The 25445-nt window shown below is 46.9% G+C and overlaps 1 protein-coding gene across 2 annotated transcripts in view; it reads right to left on the bottom strand.

Annotated features, from left to right (window-relative positions):
- MAN1C1 (mannosidase alpha class 1C member 1) overlaps window positions 1-25445 on the bottom strand; it is a 68417-nt gene that overhangs the window by 3991 nt on the left and 38981 nt on the right. For both annotated transcript variants that reach the window (XM_075438076.1, XM_075438077.1), the window contains 9 exons: window positions 19208-19323; window positions 16913-16993; window positions 14630-14724; window positions 10108-10231; window positions 7537-7630; window positions 3835-3950; window positions 3462-3681; window positions 1112-1284; window positions 163-278 (listed from right to left, as the gene is read on the bottom strand). In XM_075438076.1, coding sequence (XP_075294191.1) covers window positions 163-278; window positions 1112-1284; window positions 3462-3681; window positions 3835-3950; window positions 7537-7630; window positions 10108-10231; window positions 14630-14724; window positions 16913-16993; window positions 19208-19323 — 1135 coding nt within the window. The remainder of the gene's footprint in view (window positions 1-162; window positions 279-1111; window positions 1285-3461; window positions 3682-3834; window positions 3951-7536; window positions 7631-10107; window positions 10232-14629; window positions 14725-16912; window positions 16994-19207; window positions 19324-25445) is intronic.

Below are 25445 nucleotides of genomic sequence, written 5' to 3'. Positions count from 1 at the left end.
AGGAGGAAGCTACCAAAGCTTTACAGCACCCAGAGCCTTGCCCAGTTTTCCACACAGAGTGTAAGACTTCCCCCTTATTATTAGAGACTTATTAAGCAGACAAGAGTGTTGATGCTGCAGGAATGATGCTACCCTGAAAGCCCTTTGTGATACCAGACTTACTTCAGAGTCTCTGCGAGGAAAAAACTCTGTTGCATGTTGTCATGGGTTGGGGTTGTGGTGTAAACATCTCGGATGCCGGAAAAACCAGCTTCTACTCTACAATGTTTTTCCAGGGCCTGAGAAAGGAAAAAAATCTCAGTAACACAAAATAGCACGCAGTAACTCATTAATCATCATCAGTTGCATTACAAGTCAGCTGTACAAATCAAATTCCAGGTTTATAGTAGCCTCTGTCTCTCACTGGAGAGTGTGGTGATTACTTCAGACTCTGGGAATAAAGCTCGTTCTAATGAAATAGCAAGAGAAACGTAAACTGCCTAAGTTAGTTGATTGATTGACCTTGACGTTACACACATAGCAAGCCCAGATCTCCAGTGGCAACTCTAGCTGCTCGCGGAGCCGCTTCTCCAGAGCAGCAGATGAAGGACAGTTCTGTCACTGAAACGCAGCCCCTGCTAGGATGTGCGGTAGCAGCCAACCAGCTACTGCATGAGCTAGAAAGAGGTGAGGGACTTTCTGGCTGGCAGATCTCTGTGGGAAGCAGACAAAACAAAGGGCAAAGGCAGGTTTGCTGATTTTCCCTGGCCAGCTACGAACCAGTGGTTCTGAGTCCAGATATTGCAGATAGCAGGCTGACTCCTTTTTGCAGAGGGCTGTTACATTAATAGCTGGTTTCGCTGTCTGCAGCACTCCTCTCCATACACCTCCACTGTTTTGACTGACTGATTGACTTCATCGTAGCCCAAAAGGGAGAAGAAAACATTCCCAATGGTCAAACAGAGACACCACACTAAATTAGACTATTTTGTGTATTCCCACTCCATTGCTAACGCGCCTTAGTGTCTAACACAATTTAAATTATTTCTGCTCTTTTTACTGACCGAAGGAAAGATTTTTGTAAGAATTCAGCAGCCTGTAAGAGTTATTACTGCGAATTTTCCAACCATACCTTCACCACCTCCCAGCCCCACTGCCTGTACTTGGGATCGTGTGTCAGCCGCCACATGTACATGTAGCTTTCTACCACTTCTGGACGTAGGATGTAGTAGCGCTCGCTGAGTCTGGTTGCCATGGCTTCAGTTCCAGCATCAAAGCGAAAAGCTTCGGGGCCAAGTTTGGTATCTAGACAAAATCACACACATGCAACGATTAGTCTGAGGAGAAAGCAGTAACCAGACTGTTCAGGTGCTTTTATGCTGCTCAGGCTGCCAACATTTAACTAAGGCTTGCATGAGGTCAGATGAGCAGATCGGTCATGCTTGTGCTATCACTCAGATCAGCCTCACAGCTGATGATAAACCAGGGGCATCTCCACAGAGCGCAGGAGCTGCACCCGCTGCCACTCCAGGTGCTGCTCATTCTGTGGCATGTCTGGGTACTTCCTAGATGAGGATAAAGTGTTTCTGAGGGTGGATACAACTGACAAAACACAGACTTGGATGAGATTTGAGCGTGGAGTGGCAGGTACAAATCCCCCCACGTCCTAGCACTTTTGCTGGGCTGGTATTTCCTCCTAGGAGCTGCACTGCCCCTGACCCTGAGAGCAGAGTTCGCCATTGAAGACAAATTCACAACCCAGATGAGAAAGAACAGAGAGGCAGATCCTGTTGTAAAGCCTCCAAGAGAAAACACATTCAGAGGAAAATCTAGCCATGCTGCTGACCCTGCCCTCACAGAGATATTGATACGCTGCTCCCAGGCAGGGGGTTTGTTTCACAATTATCAGCCCACCAGACTGAGCCATTTCACCCGCACTGCGGCAGGGAGGCTCCAAGAAGTGGTACCTGGGACCTGCAATCGCTTCTTCTGCCTTTCCTCCAGGTCCACCAGCAGCCTCTTTGAAACGAAGACATCACGATGATAGGGAAGGCTTAATCAATTTCACTGGTATTTCATAAATAAAACATTAAGAGTACCCTGGTCTTTTTGAGTGTCCCTTGCATGAGAATCTCAATCTCTTGCAAGCATTAGCTAGCACTCAGATCCCTACTTTCAATGCCAACGCTCTCCTTATTCGAATAGGGAAACTGAGCATAGACGTTGCTTATGATCATGCTACAAGGTTTCTCTTGCTGCACCCACGTGTCTACCACAAGGTTGTGTTTGAGGGAGTGATTTTATTTCTCTAAATATTTTGCACACCTTCCCTGGGCCCTCCTGCCTGCGTGGGGATCCAACAGCGTTCACTAGTTGGACTGTTTGCTGAGAGCCAGGGTGATGTGCAGAGACATTCTCTGCAAAACAATGAGCTTGCTGAAATGACAGCACCGTAACCAGTGTGGGCAGGCTTGCTACTGTCCTTTCTATGCTAATGGATATTGCTGAAGGTGAAAATTGGCTCCAGGCACTCACGACCAGAGCGTTATTAGTTCGGGTGGCTTGTTTTAGTTCTGTAAGTGCTGGGGGGGGGGGAGGGAAGAGCTATTTGCAGACATAATTTCAGGTTAGTTTGAGGTTTATTGGGCAAACATGCTGGACACCAGCTGCCAATAAGAGCTTGCTGATGTGGTGAAGGTGTGAAACACTTTTTGGGAACAGCTGGTGCAGACAGACCTGTGCTTGACAAGGTCCCGGAAAGCAGACTGCTGCTTCGCTGCCTGCAGTCTCGGAAGAGCTACAGAGATGCCTACAAAGAGAGGAGTGGTGTCCAAAGCAAGCCCATCTCGCTGACAGCCCTGCAGGCAGAGAACTAACCCCATCTCTCATTCATCACCAGTCTCTGCTCTCCCAAAGCACGGACTGATAAGCACCCTGGGTGGTGAAACAAATTGTACCGGACTTGTGAAACAGGAAGACTCAGCCAGCCTCTGCTCAGACAGCTGGGAGAGGCTGCGTAACTTCATTTTTTTTGGCTCCTACCAGCAGCTGCAGGTCTCCAACACTCTCCTACTGGGCTTCTCAGATGCTCTGCTCCACATAGTGGGACACCCTGCAACTAATCTCTGTTAATCTCCCCTTCTTGTCTGCAAAGGGATGTGGAAAGACAGACTCAAACTACAGCCGTGCTGGGAGAAGGCTAGCTCTGCGACCGGCAGGCAGGACTAGGATTCAGCTTTGGGTTCATTTCTCAGCTCTGCCATAGGAGCTCACATCTGCCTGTCCCTCTGCTCCAGCTGTCCGCTAGGTACTGCGTTCTCTTCTAGATATCCCAGAAAAGACAAGTGAAAATCATATATAGGGATGCAGATGCTGCTGATGCACAAAATACCCTACTGCAAACCACTGCCACGCAAAAGCTGAGTCTCCCCAGGCTGCAAGCTATCCCTTACTAACATTTTCTAGGCAGCCCACAGGTTTACCTGAGCGTGCATAAGACTCATGACACGTATTTGTTATCTCTGCAGCGAGATCCACGTAATGTTGCTTCCTCCCTTCTCCGGCGTGTTCAGCTCCAAGTGCTATCATGCCCCCAGAGAAGCAAGCCAAGTGGCCCATTTTGTGATCCAAGATGCCACCCCTCCATTCAGCAATGTAGGTCAATCCTCCAGCAGACTTTTTGACCAAGTGCTTTTCTATTGCCTAAAGGGATGAAAATCAGGATTTCAGGAGACTTAGTGGACAGGGTGAGGAATGAACACCAAGGAAACCCAAAGATCTAACACATTTTTGCCTGAAACATTCTGAAGAACAATGTCCCCCACAAAAAATACAGAGCAGCAACCTGCTCCTTACCTCCAGTGCATCGTCGTACATCTTTTTAGCTTCAGAGTCTTTCTTGTCTGACATCAGCCAAGATTTGATGAGATATTCATAAAAGCTGTCCCCAAGCCCCCCAATGGAGACATGGTCTGTAGTGGGAAAGCCAGAAAAGAACTTCAGGTTCATGACACACAATGAGCAGTTGCTTTACAAAGAGCAAACAACCATGTCCTATTTAATGCCCTTGTTCTAGCCTTTCTCTTTCCAGTTTCCTGGGGAGAGTTTGCAGCATTACTCTTTCAAAAAGGAAGAAAGGTGGAAAGTGCAATCAGAAGAAAAGCGGTCTGTCATTTTACAAAGCATTAGTATCTCTTACTAAAATTATTCAGAGGTCTTATTTTGCAAGAGTTATTTATACTGCAACTTGAGGATGCTTCCTGTTTATGAAGCAATCACCACAAATCCCAGCCTTGTAAACCAAAAGCAATAGCAGGTATCGATATATGTCTACCTATATGGAGCCACCGGGTGCTGCGTCCCTGCCTCAGCAAAGGGAGAACATGTACTGGATCACACAGAGCTGCCAGCAAGCGGCTGCCGTAGGGACCTCTCAGTCGTGTATTCCTGGCTCATGGTGGGACTCTGTGCCGTGGGGAAGGCTGGGGTTGTTGGCATATTAAAATGACAAAGTCAGGTACGAGGATGTGCACTGAATATTTTCTTCTGCAGAAATGGGATTTTCAAGGCTATCTGCTCAGAGTACACACTGCTATGACCTTACTGGAGAGGAGGATGCTGAAGAATTGCGCTGTGAAACGGGCATGACAGCTGCAGGTTTCTGCCTGGGGGGAACTGCAGGATGGATTTATACCTTTAAACTATACCACAGGGGAAAAAGCAGCGTTCATTCTTTCAAGCAGCCAAGTACTCCCCTTTTTAGAAGAACAAGACAAATTACCCACACCATGGACTGAACCATCCCTGTTAATTAACAGTGTCCACCTCTGCATCTGCACTTGTCCCCATTTTAAACGTAAGCAGATGCAGCAGCGTTTTCGGAATTAGCTGTTCAGATTTTTATTTTCCCTTTCTCTGTACCTATATAAAGTCCTGAGGCTTATTCTAAATGCTAAATCCTACCAACAGAAGAGATCAACAGCCATGCATTTTCATGACCTGAAGAGCAAATATACCTGACGCAGTGTGTCCAATGATCCACGGAATAATCCACAGCAAAACAATGAGATTAGACGCATGAATTCAGAAAAAAAAGAGGACAGACTATTTGCAAACACTGGCTGCACAGCCTGTCTTTAAAGAGAAACTCTGTGATCCTAAGTGTGTCATTCATAAAATCACCAAAGCAGGAGCTCTGGTACATAATTGCTTTCCATATGGCATCAGCTTTGCCAGCATTTGCCTCCTAGGCACTCTGCATAAACAAATCTCTTATTTCAGCAGGGGACTGTGCTTTAATTTTCTAAAGGTAACAACTGCACTCAGAAGAGGTACAGCACTGCCTCTTCATTTAGAAGATTTGCTCATTCAGCCAGGTCAAAGATACACCTTTTAAGAAAATCACAGCAATTCCAAGAAAAAACAGTTTCCCGCAAAGAGCTTTAATGACAAGAGAGAAAATGAGAGCCTGGCACCTACAGGGAACATCTCCGTGGCAGGCTGCAGCTGCCTCCCTACTTTGGTCCTAATCTATTTCTCACCAGCCATACTGGAGATGCAGAAGAGGCTGATCAGCCTTTTCCCTGGCTGGAATACGGATTCAGACCACAAGGTCACGTTATCAGCAACTGCCACAAACAGCCTGTGCCATGAGTTGCCCTCATGATGTGAAAGTCTAGTTGAGGGGTATCTCTAGTCCTTTTGCATAAATCAGCCTATCCCAGAACAAGTAATCAGAGGCTACTTTTAATGAGCTCCAAGAACTCGCATCAGGCCCCTCTGTATGTCAGCAAGGGGTGGGAGCAGGTCAGCACAATGAAATAAAATTTGCACACATCAATAGAATTAAATTAGTGGCAGAAGAGATTGATACTGAGTATCAAGCTGAGTATTTTAACCATCTGAATTAAGAGCATAGCTCCTTGGTTTCCCAAAGATTCTGTAATGATCAGTTACGGCAACAGACAGGCACCTCTTCTCCTCTCAAGCACCAATGAGTAGGCAAAATTTATGCTTGTGTCTGGGAAAACGTGCAGCGTGGCTGCCAGTTGGGAATAACCTAAAGAAAAAGGCATCTCAGGGGTGCAGTAGGGGATGGGAGATTAGCTTTTCAAGTGGAACATATTGCAACAACTCTGCAGACAAATGTGGAGGGGAAGCTGAACTGCTTACAAAGGGATTGGCTAACTTTGAAGATCAACTCATGGGACAAACACAGAAGCCTATTTTCTTTCCTCACGGCACCAAAGGACAGCTCTGGTTTAATGGGACAACTGCAACCATCCAAGATGCTTTGCTGGGACACCTTTCAAACCAAGCCCCCTGCCAACTACCATCAGAGGTGCTGATGTGGCAGTTAAAGGTCAGGGACTGCTCACAGCTAGTGTTCTCTCACTGTCTCAGATGATGGCAGCCATGCAACTGCCTGTCAGTTACAATCAGAGCTATTAATACAGCTAGTTAGCAAGGTCTGGAGTGATCAGATCAGCAGAGCAAACAGTGCAATGAGACACGGGGACACCAGGTAATGCAATGAATCCAAGAAAACTGCTTAAGCAATACAAGTGCAATCCACTGACAGGTTAAAAACAGCTTCTGCAAAAAGAGACTTTTCTTTCCTTTGACAGAGAAAAAAGAAATCCAGCAACCCTCCCTTGCCAAAACAAGCAAATCCTTAACAGAGCGGAAAGTTGAGGTCAGAGATCTGGGGCAGAGCAGCAGAAGTTGCCTCTCACGTTCCTATCAGAGAGCAAGCTTCTGCCCTTTGGTGGCACAAAGAGAGCGGTACAGTCTCTTCTCTGTGAAAGGAAGAGGCTGTGTGTGTGAAGCAGGAAAGTAAATAATCTTTCCCTGGGTATACTGCTTTGAGTATTTCCTTGCTCTTTTCAAGCCCTTCCCTGGTTATTGCTCCTCTTCCATGTCAGAGCAGTATCTATTCAATGCCCATGTCTTCAGTGCTGGCCAGTGCTGGGTTCCCAACAAGAGAAAAGAACAGGTACTTGTCTCACCCTTCTTGCACAAAATTGCACTACGCAGCGGTACCATGGTGACAGGTACACGAATGCACACAAGAGAACGCATCCCTAGGTCCTAGGGGATCTGAGACTCTGCAAGCCCTCTGCCTCTCCAGGTGGTTCCTTACTTGCTGCAGCACACTCGGAAAGTAAATCTCTTGGCGCTTCTGCCCACAGCCCTCATGTGCAACTCCCAAGTAGGTCTGTGGGCTATGTGACGACCGCAGGACAAGGTCTTAAAGAGATGTGCTGATTTCTAATATCTGTGTGATGAACCATGTACCATTATCCTCCCCTGTTCAAGAAAGGCCCTAATTCTCTCTGGAGGTGAGACACTCAGCTGGAAACAAGGCTGATGGAATAAGTGTACAATTACTATATTGCATCTTCCAAATCTGGCTGCATTATCTAATCACATGTATAAAAGGCTGCTTGACAGGACATTTCCTTGGCTTGCTGCTCTGACAGTTGCTATTGCTTCCTAAAGAATAATGGAAAGACTGAAATGCTCCAGGCAGGACTCTGAATGCAGAGCGATACTTACGCTGCACCCAGTTCCCTGTCACTGGGCTGAGAAAGTTGGGATAAAGGCCCTGTGGCTTCTCAACTCTGTTCAGGACTTTGCGGATGTTCATCACCTAGGAGAGACGAGAGACAAGAAGTATGTTACTTCTCTGCAGAAAAAGCCGACGGTTTTGCACTGTCACCTTGAACTCTGTAATTCATCAGTGCTGATCCCTGGCTGAACAAGCACAGCAGCCTGTAACGCTGTGAATCATCACGCGAGCAGAACCCAGTGGCATGGCGCTCTGGTGAGAGGGCTGTTATGGAGGAACTGTTCTGCTGGACTCCTCAGCACAATCTTCATCCAGCTCTGCAGGATTTTAGAAATTATTCTAAAAACCCTGCAAGGCCCCAGTTCAAAAAGCAGTGGAAGCAGTTTGCTAACAGTGGTCCAGAAGCAATCCTGAGGATTTGGGATCTGGGTGGAAATGTATGAGATGCGGAGGGTGATTTTTTCCATGATCCAAAGGGAAAGGAGTGGCAGGGATGAGTGACTCATACAGTACTTAAATTCACTATGTGGTCACTTAACGTGATGAATTGGGGCGTTTAATTGCAACAACAGACAGCTCCTTTAACATGCTCAAACAGCTGTACTTATTCTCTAAGACCTCCCTTAGTTTCACCCCCATTAAATCCAATAGGCCTTTCTCATAAGGGACAAAGTTGAACGGTATGCAGCATAAATATTCTATTATAACCTACAGAGCAGCTAATACACTCTAAACCTTTCATAAAATTAGACAATTTGTACGCCAAAAGCTGGCTACAAACTTCAGTTGGTGCTTCCAAGTAAGTTGTCAGGCTGCATAATATTTACTGAAGTTTAGTAGCATGGCATATTAATGACATGTTTGAATAAGAGACACAGATGGACTTTATTCTTGCTAAAATCACACAAGTCCCAAGCTGCAAGTTAATGAGTTGATCTGTTCCTCTGAAGTAATTTCCCACAGGATGGGCTGTTTGAGCCCACATCATCCTACACTTTTTCTCTCAGAGGGTGTTAGGATGAATGCGATACATTTTCTGTGGCACGCACCAGGCACGCTCAGCTCAGGAGAGTCCATTAGAAAGCTTCTGCCCTATCCCTCTATGGGCTTAGGAGGCAAAGAGAAAAACTTGTTAGGCGGTGGACAGAGCCTTGACCCTGGCTCAAAATGCCACAGTTTGAGCCTGGAATATGGATGCAATTCTGGCTTTTAACGGTGCATCTTCTTGCCCTTGTTTTCAGTGCTCATCTCTCTTCCCCTCCCCTTCATTTCCTCCACACATGTTTTCTTTCCATGCCACTATTCCCTGTACTGGTCTTTTTTCCTCTGAGCAATTTGTCATTAGCACTGTCCTCAGGAATCTTTAGCTTGTCTCTTTTCTTTCAAATCACCAGTCTTTCTCTATCTTCCCTATAGAGTTCCCTGGGTTTCCAGTTTTCCTTCACCCTCTGCTTTTCTCTCCTGGTGCCCTCTGCAACACTTCTCTCGCTCACCCCACCCTTACTGCTTTCCATACACTCCATCCTGTTCTCCATTTTGCTCTACCAGCTTCTTCCTTCTCTTCCTTCCTGTCTCTTCTTCAGATTCTCTTCTTGTTTCACAGCTGACAGACCTGCACTGGAAACATCCTGGACAAGTACCATTTTGAGCTTTTTATTGGCAATCCTAGAACCACTGTCTGTTTTCACCCCACTGTGGGACTCTGGACAGGCCCCATTTCCTTTGGGCTCATGGGGGCAGTCTGGATTCTAACTGGAACAATCTGTCTCCCTCAAAGCTGCTTCCTTAGGGCCGTGCAGCGAAAGCTAATGACTTGCTGGTATCCAACAGCATATTCATTAAGTTGCTCTCACATCCACTACAAGATCACTTGTGGAAAAAAAAGCTGAAGGTAATGTATAATATTAATAGATTTTCAGTTACAAGTTACACAAAAGGAATTCAATATGTCAACTGTCAGGCCTTTCCTATGCAAGAAACCTCAGCAGAAGTCTTGCTGGCTGGACCATAACATTTAATGCCTGTTTAGAGTAAAAAGGTCTGCAAGTACAAGGCACTACTATCAGGATATCAGAAGTAACAATTATTTTTGCAGTCTGCATCCAACAGATGGTTTAATTTTGGCTGTGCCCTTGTCTGAGTAAGTTTTTGCTACAACTTCACACAACTGAGACATTGGCAAAAACATCCCCACCTCCCCGGCGGCTGCAGGCGACGGGGAGGCAGGGGAAGGGGCTACAGGAAATGTAAACGGCCAAAGGAAACACCGGGGTGTGCCGGGATCTCCAAATGCAGCTCGCTGCGACCTTGTCCAGGAGCTGGTGCAGAGGACGCTCTGAGGCCTGGTGACCTCTGCAGCCTGCGAGGCACAGGTTTCTGAAGCCGTGTCCCACTCTGGAAGGTTTCTGCTCTGCTGAGTTGTACTGGCACTGGGGAGAGGGGACCCTTTGCTGCCGTGCTGTCTGTTGCAGGCAGACCAAGGTGCTGCTTTGCTCCAGCGCTGACCCCAGCAGTACGAAGAGACCGGTTCTCCAAAGAGCAAGTTGGGAAGTACTTGCCTTTTCTGCAAACACCGGGTTGCCAGAGAGCTCCGAGAGGTGCAGGAATTCTAAGTGCAAGGTACCAAATTCTGCTAGGATGCTGCTGCCGGCAGATGCCCAACCCCAACTCCAACTCATGCCGCTGCAAGGAGAGAAAAGGGAGCCTTCATTGCCAGGAAAACACAGCCCAAGCCTGAGGTCCCCCACCGCCCCAGTGCAGATCCTGCCTCTGCTATGTGCATGCAGTGCACACCAGGTGTCAACAGGGCCACGTAAAGGACAGACACAGATTTTTAGGACTCTCACAGGAGCGGTTCTAGCGGGATGGAGCAATAGTTTTACAAAGGACTGTTTAGGATAGGGCAAACACACAGACTGCACATACCGGCAAACGGCAGCTTTTGTGGGAGAGCAATCCCTCCCAAACAGACCAGCTTAAAGCAAACTTTGGAAGAGCGCTGACAACCTGTCCTACACGCGACACTTTGGGATAAAACGTGTCTGTAAGCAGCCTGGGCTGAACTCTCGCATCTCAAATGTCCCACAAGTCTGCTATTTTATGGAGAATCCAGGCTGTCCCTAAGCACCTTGCTTCAACAACATCTCTCAACTCTTTATACATACTTGACACTGGCACTCCCAGCGTAAGCTTGCTTGCAAGGGGATAGAGCAACATCAACGCTACGGGAAAGACGCCATTGGGAAAGCCTGACTGTCATGCTAAAAAACCCCAAAAGGGAATCTTAAGATCTGCATAGGACAAATCTAACTCTGAAAGCACCCCACTGGTGCTCAAGTCACGTGCCTTGCAAGAGCAGGAGGGCCAGCACAAAACTACAGCAGGTGGCAAACACTATCTGAAGAAGCCAGTTACACAAAGTGCCTCCGCCCCTACTTTTGACGCACTGGGATCCCTTCTCAGTTTCTGCTTGTCTCTCCTCACCCTGCCAAATCCATGCAAAGAGAGAAATCAGCACTGAAGCAAAGCAAGGAGTCGTTTCTGGGGATGAGGAGGGCATCAATTCTCCCTTACACCTCACAGAAAACTAACCAAAGGACATGGGAGGGCAGAAGCTCTTCCAAGCACTAATAGCCTCACCCTTGGGTTTGCTTTTACATTCGACCACTTCCTTCTTGTATCCCACTGCTATGGACTACAGCTCCGCAACCCTCTGAAATCCAGACAGATATGAAACTGTCCTATATACTCAAGCCGTGGTCCCAAAATAGCCTCTGCAGGTGCTGGCCCAGGGAAGCTTGGCTGAGCCATCTCAGACGTGATGTGGCTTTGATTTTTCCCATCTCTGCGAGCGCTGTTTGCAGCTGGTACTGGTGAGGGAACAGGTTTCCAGTGATGGGGGTGGGGGGAACACTAGATGGCGATGGAAAGCTTGGCTGTTGGAGGAAAAGGGTTTCTGTTGTTTACAGGAGGCTAAAACTAATCATCTTCATGAGGGAGGGGGGAAAAAAAGTTTCCCCTCCATGTGATATACAGAAAACCATTTCAGGTCCAGCGCTGTTTGTTTCGCCTCCAGACAAAAAGAGCCATTAGATAAGCAATATGTTCATGCTGTTTCAAATTGCTCAGTCACTGCCAAACGTCAGCCTTCCCTGCAAACTGTCAGGAGGCTGTAGCACCAGCTTTTCATTTGAAAACACTGTATGCAGCTAAAATGGGTGCCCCGATAACATCGAGTGTTTATGGCAGAAATCTCCCAGTGCAGGCAGAAAGGTCCTCCAGTCGGACCAGGTTAATGTTGGTATGAACATCGCACTGGGCATATCTGCTGAACCCGGCAGCAGCTGGCCCTGGGATGGGTGTGCTAAGCAATCCCACGGTGGTCTCATATCTGTAAAGAGTCAATTACTTTTTCTTTATTTACTGCTCTGAAGGGATGTTGTAACAAATACGATCTCACAAACAGAAATTGCCTTCTGAGCTAGTTCAAATGAGTGGTGCTTGGAAGCAGCCAAACGGGGCTGTGTTTGTTGTGACAGTGGCTATGTGGGGTCACAGCAGCCGACACAACCCTCCCCCAGGAACTTCCATCCCAAACACACAGCCAGGCACTGCCTGCAAGGATCGTGCTGCCAGGAACCCAAGCCCTGGGTTACAAACCACAGTAAAACTCAGGAGAGGTGATGTGGAGGAAGCAGTCTGCAATGTGTCCCTGGGTTAAAGAGCAGCCTGAAATGACCCCCTGCAGGAAAACAGCTTTTTCAGCATTACAGACTGAACAAACTGGGTCTTCACAGCTTCCCTGTTTTGTAACTTCTCAGAGGAAACTACTGTTTAAAGGACCTTGGTCTTCAAGACAAAAGAAAATGCCCAGAGCTCTCTTTATCTCCCAGATAAGTGTGTCTTCCTTAAACACTGTCCAGTGCAAGCATCGGCAGAAAATGGCTGTATCATCTCCCTCCCTCACAGAGATTCAAAGCAGCAAAACAGTGCCGAGTCAACAGAGACCAGGAGAGGATGATGACGAAAAATCTGGAGGTACAGAGGGTTTAGGGGAGATGTGAAGGAAAGCAGGGGCCAGGGACCTGGAACAGGAGGCATCGGGAGAGTAATCGCAGTGCAACACACAGGCCGAGAGCACAGAGCAGCAGCTTGAGAAGACAATGCACTCCAGGCCCTGGCAGACAACGTGGCAGTTGGGCCAGCAGGATGGAAAACAAGCCTGTGTGAGATCCGATACAGAGCCTGTGTGGAAACAGAAGGCCACAGGGAAGCACATCAGCGGAGAGGGGACACAAGAGGAAAAGGTGGTGTGAGGTGATAGGAAGAGATAAAGCCAGTTGCCTACGGGAAGAGCTGGGGGGTGTGGGTGTCTTTGTACTCAGGTCCTCAAAAATGTATATACAGAATTGACTTAATGCTGGCTTTTGTTTGTTTCACATTTCTGCATGTCATTCTTAATCCACCTCCCCAGGCTACCACCAACAAAAGCCTAATCGTGCTGCGAGACCCTCCTCCTTTCGAGATGATGAGGTCTCTCTGGAATTAACACATCGTTGCAAAAGTAGAACTGGAGAGAGAATTCCTTCTCACAAAACTCTTCCGGGCTTTGGTTTGGTCCTGACATTTGGGTCAGCGTGCCCTCACAGCATCACCTCACTCTACTCTGCTTCCACTTCCACACACTACCTCACACTGAATAACTCCCTTCCCCTTTGAGTTTGAAGCCTCTGGCTGTTCATCATGTTCCTGCGGTGGTCAGACAACAGATTTAGCTCACTTCATCCTTGCTCCTAAATCAATTGATACTCCGAGCCCTCACAGCAGTTTCATGGCCCTGAAGTCAGAGCTCAAGCCAGTAATATGGGTTCTGGACTGTGGGCTCAGTGTTATTTTGATTTTCTTTGCTCTTAGTCAAGGTTATCAGCAAAACATTTTGGGAATGTCTAGGCAGACAGACTCTGTTTCAATTGTCTTCACAAAGGGCAGGGGAGGGTTTGGCATTTCTGTGAAAGGTTACTCTACGCCGCATCTTTATCAGCCACAGAGGAAGCAGAATGTCTCTTCTGTAAAAAAGAGACAATTAAAGTCGTGATGGTGGCTCAAATTTTCACTGGGATCACGTGCAGATAAGACAACTGAAGGGTGACATCGATATTTGAGGAACGGATCAGCATGAGCCAACATTCGAAAGTCTTGCACTTCACAGAGACGCGAGCCAAACAGGAGATTTGGGCTAAGAGATGAATAATGATTTTCACGGCTGCTGCTTGAGATTTTGCAAGAGGTGAGGATGAAAGGCTTTTGTTAACCCACATTTCCTGCTGTCTCTGTTTCAGCCAACATGCAGCTTTTACCCTGGAGGATTTGTTTGTAAGAATCAAATTGAGCCAATGAGCCCTTATTGGCAGGTAACGCTGTCCACTAGCAAGACTCGGAGACTGGGAGTCCAGCCTCCAGGTTTTCCTCTGTTTGCTGAGGCCTTCAGCACACTATTTAACCCAGCTGCCTCAAAGCTCCCCTCCAGCATGAGACCACCACCTACCTGACATGAAACCTTGTGGCTCTAAGTGAAGGATACACACCTGGCTGAGCGCTGCCCGAAGGGACAAAGCTAGAGGATCTGTGTACTCCCCCCATTCTAGCAGCAAAACTGTCAGCCAGCCCCATCTGCTTCCTTTCCCAATTTTTCCAGACATGGAGCCTGGATGAATTCACATGCATCTAGCTGGGCACACTGCAAAAATACAGAGAGCACTGCATGCTACGTGCGGACTACAAATAACCTTTCAAAGAAAATGAGAGTGAGGAAAATGCTATTGCAGCAGGGAGCCCTGCCAAGAGGTAGAGGAAGAAACTGTGGCTAGCCCAAAATTAATAAAACACAGCTGGGTTTAACTTGAGTCACCTGCGATCTCTGCCAAGGCACCTCTTGTTTTTGAGCTGGCAAAACAAATGACCTCGAAGAATCTGCACTAGAGGGGGGCACCTCTGAGGAACTGCTGCTGTTCCTGCTTGAGTCCCGGTCTTTTACAAACACTCAGTAATAAAATGATATGCTTGTAAGGACGTGTGTCTTGCCTGCCCAGATTTATGACGCCACGTGGGATACCAGTGGGAGTGTTAAAAGCTGGCAAAAGTTTCTCCCCAAGTTCCAGAGCTTTACTCTTGAACACCTGTTAAAAGAAGAAGAGAGGATAAATACTTGATGGGCTTCTTCTGAATACCAGTCACACTGGATTCTTTCAAATCCACTTTTTCAAACACACCATTATGAAAAACTGCAAGTGTTGCACTACAAGAATCTACCGTTTCAGGTATGCTGCTGCCCTAGTTCCACTACATGACAGATCTGAACCAGATGTCATGCTGAACTTTGGTATCTATTCAAATGTCCTCTAAAACGCTATACTAGACCAGTCCCACGTCCCCTGCCAAACCCTCAGCCTGGATGAGAGCAGCCAGAGCTGCAGAGCACAGAACACCCCGGGTACCTCAACACCAAATTTCCATGATCTGAACTGATCCAAAGAGTACTCTTTGGAGACAAATTATTCCCTTTTCCCAGGGTGGCAGAGGACACAGGGAGGTGAAATGACTGAATTAGAATCAAAAGAAATTTTTCTAGGGTGAAGCACTGCTAGATTTACAACATGGGTTTGTCTAGCTTGTGTCATCTCCTGTTGCAAAACATGATTTCCAATGAACAGTCTTTTACTTGCAACTCTTTTCCAGGAAGAATTCATGGTTTCATGGTTAAGCTGCTCCTTTTCCATTTATAATGCCCAAGTTTTGGGCTTTCAAATCAAATTATAGCTTATGGTGGCTTGCAGCACAAAGCCACCATACACAATTATTTTGGGACAAACTGATACAAGCACTAATCTTTGCTCCAGAGATTAGTCCTGATCAAGGGAAGCCTGTAAGTGACTTAAGAGATAAAGCACAAGCCTTTTACCTCTAGCCCCCCCTGTACCAGCCCAGGGTGTCACAGTAGTTCTCAGAAAGCAGGAATTTATTGCTCTAAAAATACAGCACTGAGGAAACTCGAGCTCTCCTGTGGGCCTGCAGACCTTTGATACACTCACAAGGAGATAGGGGTTTGGTTCAGAAGGGAAACCAAGAGACAGGGACCTTATTTTCGCCTTTCTGTGACACTGGCTGGGTATATGACAGGCCCTGCCCTGTCTGCTGAGCATCACTGCTGACAGCACTTGAACAAGTCACTGCTGAAGTTTTGTGGTTTAATGTGGTTTATTTTTGCTCTGTTGATCTGAAGCCTGCTGAAGTTCTGACCGAGACAGGCCCTGAGTTGGGGCACTGACTCTTTGAGAGCTTTCCCTGGAGGGAAATCACAGAGAGAAGTCATTCCCGGAACTTATTTAAAATGCAACTACAGTAACAGAGCTGCTCCTGTGACTCCACGGATCAATGGTGCCAGTAAGCAGTGATGATCCATCCCATTCTATTCTGGTGGACAGCACCCAGCCACGGTCAGTGTAAGCGCTCACTTATGAGCCAGTCTTCCATTTCCTTCATTCACAAAACTCCCCCTTGAATCAGAGTTTCTTCTCGCCTAAGACTTCCAACACAAGGGAATAATCTCTCTGTCTCTCCACATCCAGCTGTAAAATTTCAGTCCAGTCACATTACAAAACAGATTATGGCATTAAGCCCTAGTCTCTGCCAGGCTGGAGAGCAAGCAGCAAAGCGGAAGCGAAAGCCTCCTGCTTTAGCCAGGACTGGACGGCCTCTCCACCACGCTACTGGAGGGGCTGTGACGCCTAGCCCACACCTCCTGGGCAAGGGGGCATTTTGTGGAGCTGTATCACTTTGTCACAGGAGTTGGTGCGATACAGGTACCCTGCCCTGGTAGTTTGCCACCCTCCTTCCCTGTGCCCCAGGGCACTTTATCTTAGAAACTACTGGTACAAAGAGACTGTCCAGGCAGAGTGTGGAGCGCTTGCCACTAACCAGTTGCCCTCCTTAGTCTGAGGCAGAATCTGGGATGATGTCTGATGAAATATTGCCCATGTTCAGAATACAAAGGAACAAGTACAAAGACAAAGATCACTGCAAACGGCATTTCACCGGGGAGCAGCAATGTGTCCAACGGAAAACAAGTCTTGCTAGAATTGCCCACAGGAGAAAAGATCTTTGCAAATGAGCCATGCACGGTATGTGCAAGGTAATTATGTGAGACTTAATTAAAAGAACATTAGTGGCATTTCGATATTCATAAAAACGATAGTTTTAGCCTGTTGTTATGGAGGGATTATCTGATGCTCAGAGAAAAGCTGCTGGAGAACCTTTTCAGTTCATTATTGGTGTCTGTGTGAGACATGCAGAGCTGCTGAAACAAACCTCTTCTCCAGTTAAGTAGTACGCGGCCAACAGTCCTCCAATATAGCGGATGTTCACCTCAAACAAGGATGCTTCTCCGTTCTGAAAATACATAATGATATACTTGACTGCAAAGTCTGCACGCACAAATGGCAGCTAAGGGGAACAGATTGTAGGCAGATACTTAAGTCTCCCAGTCCTCACCCACAGTGTTACACAGGTTTTCGTCTAAGATCTCACAGCACTTTATTTGCTCTACAGTGACAGGTGGAGGCTGACGGGAAGAGAAACACCCAAACTGCCCATTTATCACCAGCTGACAATATGTAAATCAGTTAGGGCAGACTTATTATCCATTCACCCAACGCTGCCTTGGGTTATGCCTTGCAAAAAGCTGTGAGTTAGGTTGGGGGGAAAATTTGCCCCTTGAAATGCTTTATTTAAAGAGAAAATTGTACAGTGACGTGGAAAAATTACCTTCTCCATTTTCTTGTGAAGAGGGCACTGCATTAGATCGATATAATGCACTTCCTGCATTAGGCAGATATTTCTGTCATTCAAGGACTCACCCCAGTCTGCAGGCTCAGAGAGGATCACAGCCTACAGGGTGCTGCCTGTCAAGGGCATGCTTATGGAGAGACAAACTGCGTGACGTCCATGTGCCCCATCACCACCAACAGTAGACACAGACGGATATGGTTCGCTGAATCGCTCAAGAACCCACTCACCTGGAACAAGTTTTGCTCTACCTACTCAGCTGATGATCAGCAAATGTCAAAATGACTGCATTCAAAATGCACCTTTAAAAATAGATGCTCCTGGCCATTGAATCTACACGATAAACAATTCCTACCCTCACACAAATGCATAAAGCCAAAAACCAGAAAGATCTTCCACCAACACAGCACTTTCAGTGAGAAGGGCAAAGCAAAGGGGCACTTGAACCTCTGCTCTAGCCTGCCCTTTCCAAATACCTGCAGGTTACAAATCAGAGCAAAGCTTTCTTGAGATGATGACTGAAATTGCAGGAGACAGATCACGGCACCCAGTTTCAAACACAGCTTGTGGGCCTTGGAGTCCCTGCCTCACTTTTCTGGACTATTAGAGCTCCTTGTACAGAGCCAATTTTTAATTAATTTCCCTCCTTCTCTCCCTCTGCTGTGCTTTCTGACTCCACCGATCAATCCATAGCATTCATTCTTGTCTTTGCAGATCAATCTATTCTGCAAGCCAAGATTAAAAGCTTTTATGAAATCCAGATAAATTATCTCCCAGTTGATTTTGTCCCTTGTTTATCGATTCAGTAACGCACTGAGAGCATTCACCAAATTTATCAGATGTGGTCTTCCTTTTATGAATATATGAATGCTAGTCGTGCCCTCCCAAATGATGCTTCTCTATAAAGGCAGATGCATGCATTGTTCCCATGGGGAGAACCATTTTTCACAACAGACAACTAGGCTGGCATTAAAAAAAAAAAAGTTTGAACTGCACTCTGGTTTTAACATTCACCGTATACCACTGATGCGATCCCATCAGCTCTCCCACGAGAAACACAAGAGCTGGCTCGGAGATGAACAGTCAGAGCTATGGCAAAGGGCCTGGCCACAAAGTGAGATAAAGGACAGCATCCTTCATCTGATAGCACTGCAAGGCTCGTGTGGCATCCAGAGTCCCAGCAAGTCTAAATCTAGCTCTAAGCAGTGGCTAGGAAAGCCTTGGGGATCACAGAGAGGGAGCATCTCTGGTCATTTTTAGAGATTATGCCCTTCCTTCCAAATCTAGGCTCACTATGTGCTCCCAGTTTGCTTCCAAGGTGCCCTGCTCCCACAGCAAAAGTCTCAGTGATGACAAACCAACAAAGGGCTCAGTCAAGAAGATCAACATTTTCAATCTTAATGTTTAGCACATAAGAAGAAAAATTGTCTTGTCACAGGTGGACATCTAACTGAAATGAAACAGAACATGTTCTTTGATGAACAAAACTTCCTTGGAGTATCTAATGATTACAGCTGTCTTTATAACTCTGACCAAAACACAGAAAACATTAAACACAATCTCATTTTCAGCCAGACACTGAGAGTCTGATCTGGTGGCCCCTGGCTGGAACCCTGTGCCATCTACAGGCAGACGATGAGGTGAATCATCACAGTAGTCCCTTTGGCCTTAAAAAATAAAATCAGAATTGAGTGGTTTCTTCCCTCAAGACTTCAGAGCTCCCCTTTCCAAATGATTCTTAGAGAAGACTGTGATCAGAACTGGCCGAACACGCAATGTTTCTGTGACACTGACAGGCATTCCTAGTAGCTGACTCACCACATTCAAGTCAAAGCTCTTCTCCACCCACTTCTTTGCTTCTTGGAATTCCTCCTCGAGTTCCATGATGTACAGAGTATCTAAGGCATCCACCACCGTAGCTCCTCGAAGGCCTCCTGCATTGCAAACAGAACAATGTGATGAAGCCACATTCATGCAGTCTTCAGCTCTAAATCAATCTGCAGGAGCTGGGACAGGCAGCAGCTTCCAGTCCCATTTCTGGGGATATCTGGATGGGATCCAGACTGGCCATGGTCTAGGCTGAGAGCTTCTAACAGGACTTGTGAGCTCTGCTACCCAAAACAGGTTCCCTTGAAGAGGCCCAGTTTTCAAAGGCCTGACACTTCTGAAAAAAATACCTGAAGAACAGCTCAAGGTCTAGACTTTAAGACACCAGTTATTACTGCAAGCCTTGGCCTTGTTTTCCAGTTGTCTTGGCCAAAGTGGTGAGGCAATTCTACCCCTAATCTTTGTTCAGCTGTAAACTTAAATTCAGCCTTTTTCTAACTCACAAGCATAACCCTCTTCTGAGTGAGGGAAGAGAATTTTATTTTGATGGTGCAAGAGTATACAAGACAGGACTTTCATCATTCTGTCCTGATGTAGTGTTTGTTATCTGGGGCACAAAGTACTTTTGCACCATGCCATGACCCAGGGTTTCCCACTACCAGCACATGCACAAAACACAGCCTCGTCTGGCAGCAGAGAGACCAGAAACCAATCTCAGCGCATCCTGAACAGAGAGTGAGGGACTGTGGGGACAGCTCCCTCCCTTCGGCTAACAGAACAGTGCCTGCGAGCATGCTCGCCATTCTCCAGCAGACAGCAGTGGGACACACGCAGATGAAGCAAATGTCAGTCAAGTACTTGGACCAACTGTGTCATCCATGTAAAAAAACTGCACGCCAAGTGTTGTCTTCCGCTAATGGGCTATAGGAGAGCTTCCAGAGAGAGAGAAGGACATGGCATGCCATACCAAGAAAACCATACAGGTTGTGTAGACAGACAGTCTTGTAGCAGTTGAGATTAATTGAAACTAGAGATATTAACAACGCTGGGTTTGGAACATCACAGTGCTAGAGTTTTATTTCTATTGGGGTTCCCTAAAAGTATTCCTAACACAGAAAAGCAAAGCGTACGAAGCACATCGTGACTCAAACCCCTCTGTGATTAAGTCACTTTCCTGGGTAACTCAGCAAACACAAATCCTCATGTGGAGGATTCCAGTTTGGAATCATCATCAGTCATCCCTCTGTGGACGTAACACGCCAGGGACACAGGCGTGGAGCTGCCTCGGCATCGCCGTCAGCAAGCTGGATGTGCAGGCCCCCCTCCCACTCTGCTCAGCTGCAGCCACACTCCCACCCACCCCCTGACAGTCAGACCTCTTGGAGTCTCTGGCACCAGGGACGCTTGGATGAGATTCAGGTTTTGTTTCTGCAGGAGAAACTGCTTGTATCGGCTCTGTCCCTATCAGCTCCTTTTCCAGCACAACCACAAAGACTCACACGCACTGCTTATGCCCAGGGGTTTTCCCGAGACGTACTTCTGTTTGGCTCAGGTCAGTTCCTTCTTCTCACTAACAGACTTTAAAATACTACCCCAAATTCCCCCAGCTTTCCCAGCCTTTTATTGCATGCTCAGATTGGCTTAGCATTTTTGTAATACCTTCAGTGTTACTTCAATTCTAGTTCTGCTTAAGAGAGGAAAACCCAGCTGGATGCTCTGTCGAGGAACGACCGCGGAGGGGAGAGGAGGGAAAAGGTGAGTCATGTGTCATGAACCTTAAGACTTTGGTCTTTCCTTATTAAGGGAAAAAAGCAACCGAGTCTGATGTACATCATACCTTTTCCCCCGAGGAGAGGTGCTCAGATCCACCAATTTCATGCAGTGCTCATTTACGCTTTCAGCATTCCTCTCCCGTAAGAAAGGCATCCTGCCTTATTTTGTTGATGTTACAAGATTGCAGTTTTGACACTTTTCAGCCAGTCAGCACATCATCGCTTTAATAAAAACCCAACCAAGACTTTACTGCTCAACTACAGATTGCTGGCTTTCGGATGCTGTCTGCATCAAAAACAGGGGCTGTGGAAAAGGGATGAAGGCAGCAGAGACAGCCTCTAGAAATCCATTTATTCCTGCAGGCTTGCGAAATGATCATCTAACTGGAGCTATCTCTGAGAGTGCAAGAGATGGAGTCAAACAGCCACTAGATCAACTGGTGGGTTCTAAAAAACAACTGAGCTGATGTTTGTATGGCATGTTTTCCTAAAGCAGAGACCATGAAAAACAACATAATCGCAGTCAGAGCTGCTTTTATCAACCTTAATGATTCTTCAATATTAGTGATTATGTGATTTTTATACACTTTCCTATTAGCAAGGAGAGACACACCAGCTCAGAGCAGCACGGATACAGGCAAAACATTTTAAAAAGAGAAGGAAGGGCAATGCTGCCTGAGGCACAGCCCATTACTGTGATATTCTGAGAGTAACACCAACAGGCTCCATTTAATTTGATGATATAATCCACAAAGCCTTTCATAATCTGCAGAGAGACAATGAGAAAAGTTGCATTTGTTCAAACTAGACAGAGACCAAGAGACAATAAAGTTACAATTTTCTGGGATGATTAACTGAAGGGAAAAATACTGCTTGAACTTACAGAGCCTTTTATGTTTTTAGCAAGTAACGCCTTTAAATACACGAATTGCATCGGGGATTAGGAACATGCTCGCATCTTTGCTAAAGCACAGCTCGGAGTTGCTTAGCCTTCCTCTCCTGTATTTGACAAAGCGGAGGGCAAACCTTGCTTCCCCGCTGGTTTGTTTTTGTGTCATTTTAAACATTTGTTTTAAATATTCCCCTAAACACTCTGTATCTGAAGAACCGCAGGCTGTATGCTTTGTACAAGGGTCTTGTTGATGTTTCCTTTCTTCTGCACCACCTTTGAAGCAATTGCAAAATGCATGGCTGACTTTTTTCCCTGCAGCTAACAAAGTCTATCGCAATACCAAGACCTACCGTGGCAGCTGCAGCCGTCTCATGAGAATGGTAGAAAAGAACCTCCTGGCCCTCCACAACCACGCAGAGAGCAAACCAGGCATCAGGACTTCACCATCTCTGTCATGTGCCAGGACAGAGAGGACAGCTAAGCAGGACCCTGACACCCCTGTGCACACTGGCGTGTTACTTCATTGCTACAGGAGCATCTTCTTTCCTTCCTGCTCAGACTTTGCTTCACCAGATCATGGCAGAGCTCGTGATACAATGTCCAACGGCTCTGATTATACTCAGCTGTCAAAAGACGGTGCTATACATATCCCAGCACGTTTATGGCAAAATATATGCACCCATTTATAAAGGTGGTGATATTTGCTTGACATGCTGCTTATTTTGAGAGATGTTAAAAAATAATCACCTTTCCAGATCTACACATTATAATGTCAGGGATATAATCAAAGGGGAAGCAGCTTCAAAAGGAAAAGGAATCAAACCCCCACTCTGTCACTTTTGACTCTTGCTGACACTCCCCTCTCTAAATTACTGGTTTCAGCCTCATTGTACTCTCTCTGAGTGAGTTTTAAAGTAGAAACCAAGAAACCCTCAAAAGAAACCCTTCTGAAAGCACCCAGAAATGGTAGCAATGACTTTTAAGTAGGACTCCATGTCTGAGATTCTACCTGTCTCCACAAATCTAAGGCCCTGTGTGCTATGCAAAGCGCCTCCTGATCCTGCTGCAAAACTGGCTTGGAGTGGAGATACACCTCGCTCAGGAGAGGCAACGTCACTTTGCTGATGGCCAAAAGGGAAGGTGGGTCTATTGGACTCAGCTCTGGGACCCACACCAGCTCCTACACTGCCCAGTGAGAGCCCACAGCCATTCTGAATGGGAAAGAGGAACCCTCCACTGGGACCTCAGGCAGAACGCAGGGGTGCTTGTCTAGGAGCATTTCTAACTCAAGGACGTCATGGAAGCTCTCGTGACAGCATGCAGCAGGGCCTCTGCCTGGAGTTTCATCTGTGAGAGAACAGCAGCACACCAGAAGCAGCAGCTCATGGTAGCAATACAAAGTTCATCTCTTCTTGAGCTGAAGGAGGGCCCGTACCACTCCGTCCCAAGCCACAAGTGTATTTGCTCTTTTGTGCATGAGAAGAATGGAGACATCCACGTAGGCAACAAGGCTACTCTGTTCCTATTTCCACCCACCCACAGGAACAAGAATCCACCCACTCACTTGTGAACACTGCCACAGACCTCACTAACAAACATCACATTAATGAACACGGTGCTTGTGAAAGGTGCTGAACGGAGCGCTCCACGGAGAGGAGATGGCGTTGTACGCCCACCGTGCCCCCACGGCCTCAGTGGGAACGTGCCTCAATGCCTGGCTGGAGGAACAAGACCATTCAGGCAATACAGTCTCAGAAGGGCCTTAATGGGCATGAATAGCACTGCTATCTCTAAAAACCACAGACAAAGCTGTAGCAGCTTGTTCTAGTCTGGGGTAGATAACCAGCACAGAAGGGCTCATTCGTTTCTCCTGTCCCTGACTCGTCCCTGCTGCCTGCCAGCTTAGGGGTTTGTTAAAGCCACTTGCAGCACAAGTTTGTAAGACAAAACACAATTCCAAAGGCTCATTAGGAGGTTTAACGTATGTTCACCGGGCCAGAGGGAGAACGCTTTGGAAGACATATGCCATTCTCAACAACCGAAGGAACCAACAGGTACTGAAGCCTGCCAGGCTTCCGGGGAGCTGCCAGCCAGGCTCCTCCTGCCAGGTGAGGGGCATTTCTCTCTGAACCTGCTGCAGGGCACAGGGCAGAACACAAGAGCTGCCCCCACAGCCTGGGGCTCCTCTGACGCCAATACTAAGATCTGTATCAACTACGAGCCCACGGACTACGGGCAAGAAGTGACAGATGCGTGGTCCCGATCATAAGCTGAACAAGGACTGTAAAGGGTGAAAAGCTCTGAGTCAGGCGAGTGGGGAACCTACGAGTCACAGATGGGGCACATGCACAAGATTCACCCGTTGGCACATGTCCCACGGCCCTGGTCTCCTTCAGCATCCCGGCAAGACTGTGTGGAGGAGAAAAGAGAACAGCTTTTTTCTCAATGTATTGTTTAGAAGGCCATGAGGGCTGATCAAAGGTGGAGAATACCTACCCTACCACCTGCCAAACGTGTAAGGGCTAATTAAGGCTTAAAAAGCACTGCAAAGCACCAAGCAGGGACTAAGTATAACTGTGGTAACAATCACAACTGCTGCTGCATCTGTGAACTTCCTTTTAGCTACCCATTATCTGCAAATCCAACCCACCAATTTAGGCAGAAACAGGCCAATCAAACATACCAATGTCAGGTACACAACAGAAACTGCACGTTTGATCATTAGCAGAGTAATAAGAGTTTACATCCGACTTGCTGAAGCTTTCATGAGCCACCTCATCCACATGTGAAATTCAACTGATGTGAACACTTTGCATCTGCTCACGTTTACAGCCCAGGCTTGCCTGGGAACAACAAGGCCACAGGTTGCTGTCAGGCTAGAACATTGATCCAGGCATTGCTCACGCAGCACCCCTGAGCTCCCCATTAGAAAGGGCCCAGAGGACAGGATTACATTTTTTAGGACACAGTCTTCACATCAAAGAATCGTCTTTTATCAGGAGATTGTGACATTATCCTGGGTTTAGCTCTCCTTCAGTCTCTGTGGGAGCTCCACAGAACAGAAGACAGTCACATCAGAGAAAGCTGCAACTTTTCATATGGCTTTCTGCAGCCAAGGTCAAAACCTTCAGCTTGGAAGAACCTCTGCCTCCACCCTCTGCACCCTGCAGGCAGACAACAGCAAGCTGAAACGCACAGTACTGGGCAGACTTCTCTTAACAGCAACTACATGACTGATGAGTGAGCAGGGACTGAAGGAAAGGACAAAAATTAGGAAAGGAAAGGGAAGAGGGACAGAACCAGACTATGAAGAAAGAAAAACGAAAAACAGAGAGACTGCAGAGCACTTGCAAGAGCATCTAGGATATTTTCAATGTGTTCCCTTGGCACCAGAAAACAGACTGTGGTTTTCGCTGTGCTCAGAAAATGGTTTGTCTTCCTCTGCTCTGCTGCTGCTCTATCAGTTCAAACTGCTAAAGTGTTGCCCATAACCGAGGAAATCTATCAGCCTTCTGGGCCGTGGAGCCTGAGCTTCATGCCATCTTTTCAGTCTACCCAGCTGCCG

The sequence above is a fragment of the Opisthocomus hoazin genome, chromosome 17 (assembly GCF_030867145.1).
Source record: "Opisthocomus hoazin isolate bOpiHoa1 chromosome 17, bOpiHoa1.hap1, whole genome shotgun sequence".
NCBI classification, from domain to species: Eukaryota; Metazoa; Chordata; class Aves; order Opisthocomiformes; family Opisthocomidae; genus Opisthocomus; species Opisthocomus hoazin.
This window is presented reverse-complemented; position numbering and strand designations above follow the sequence as displayed.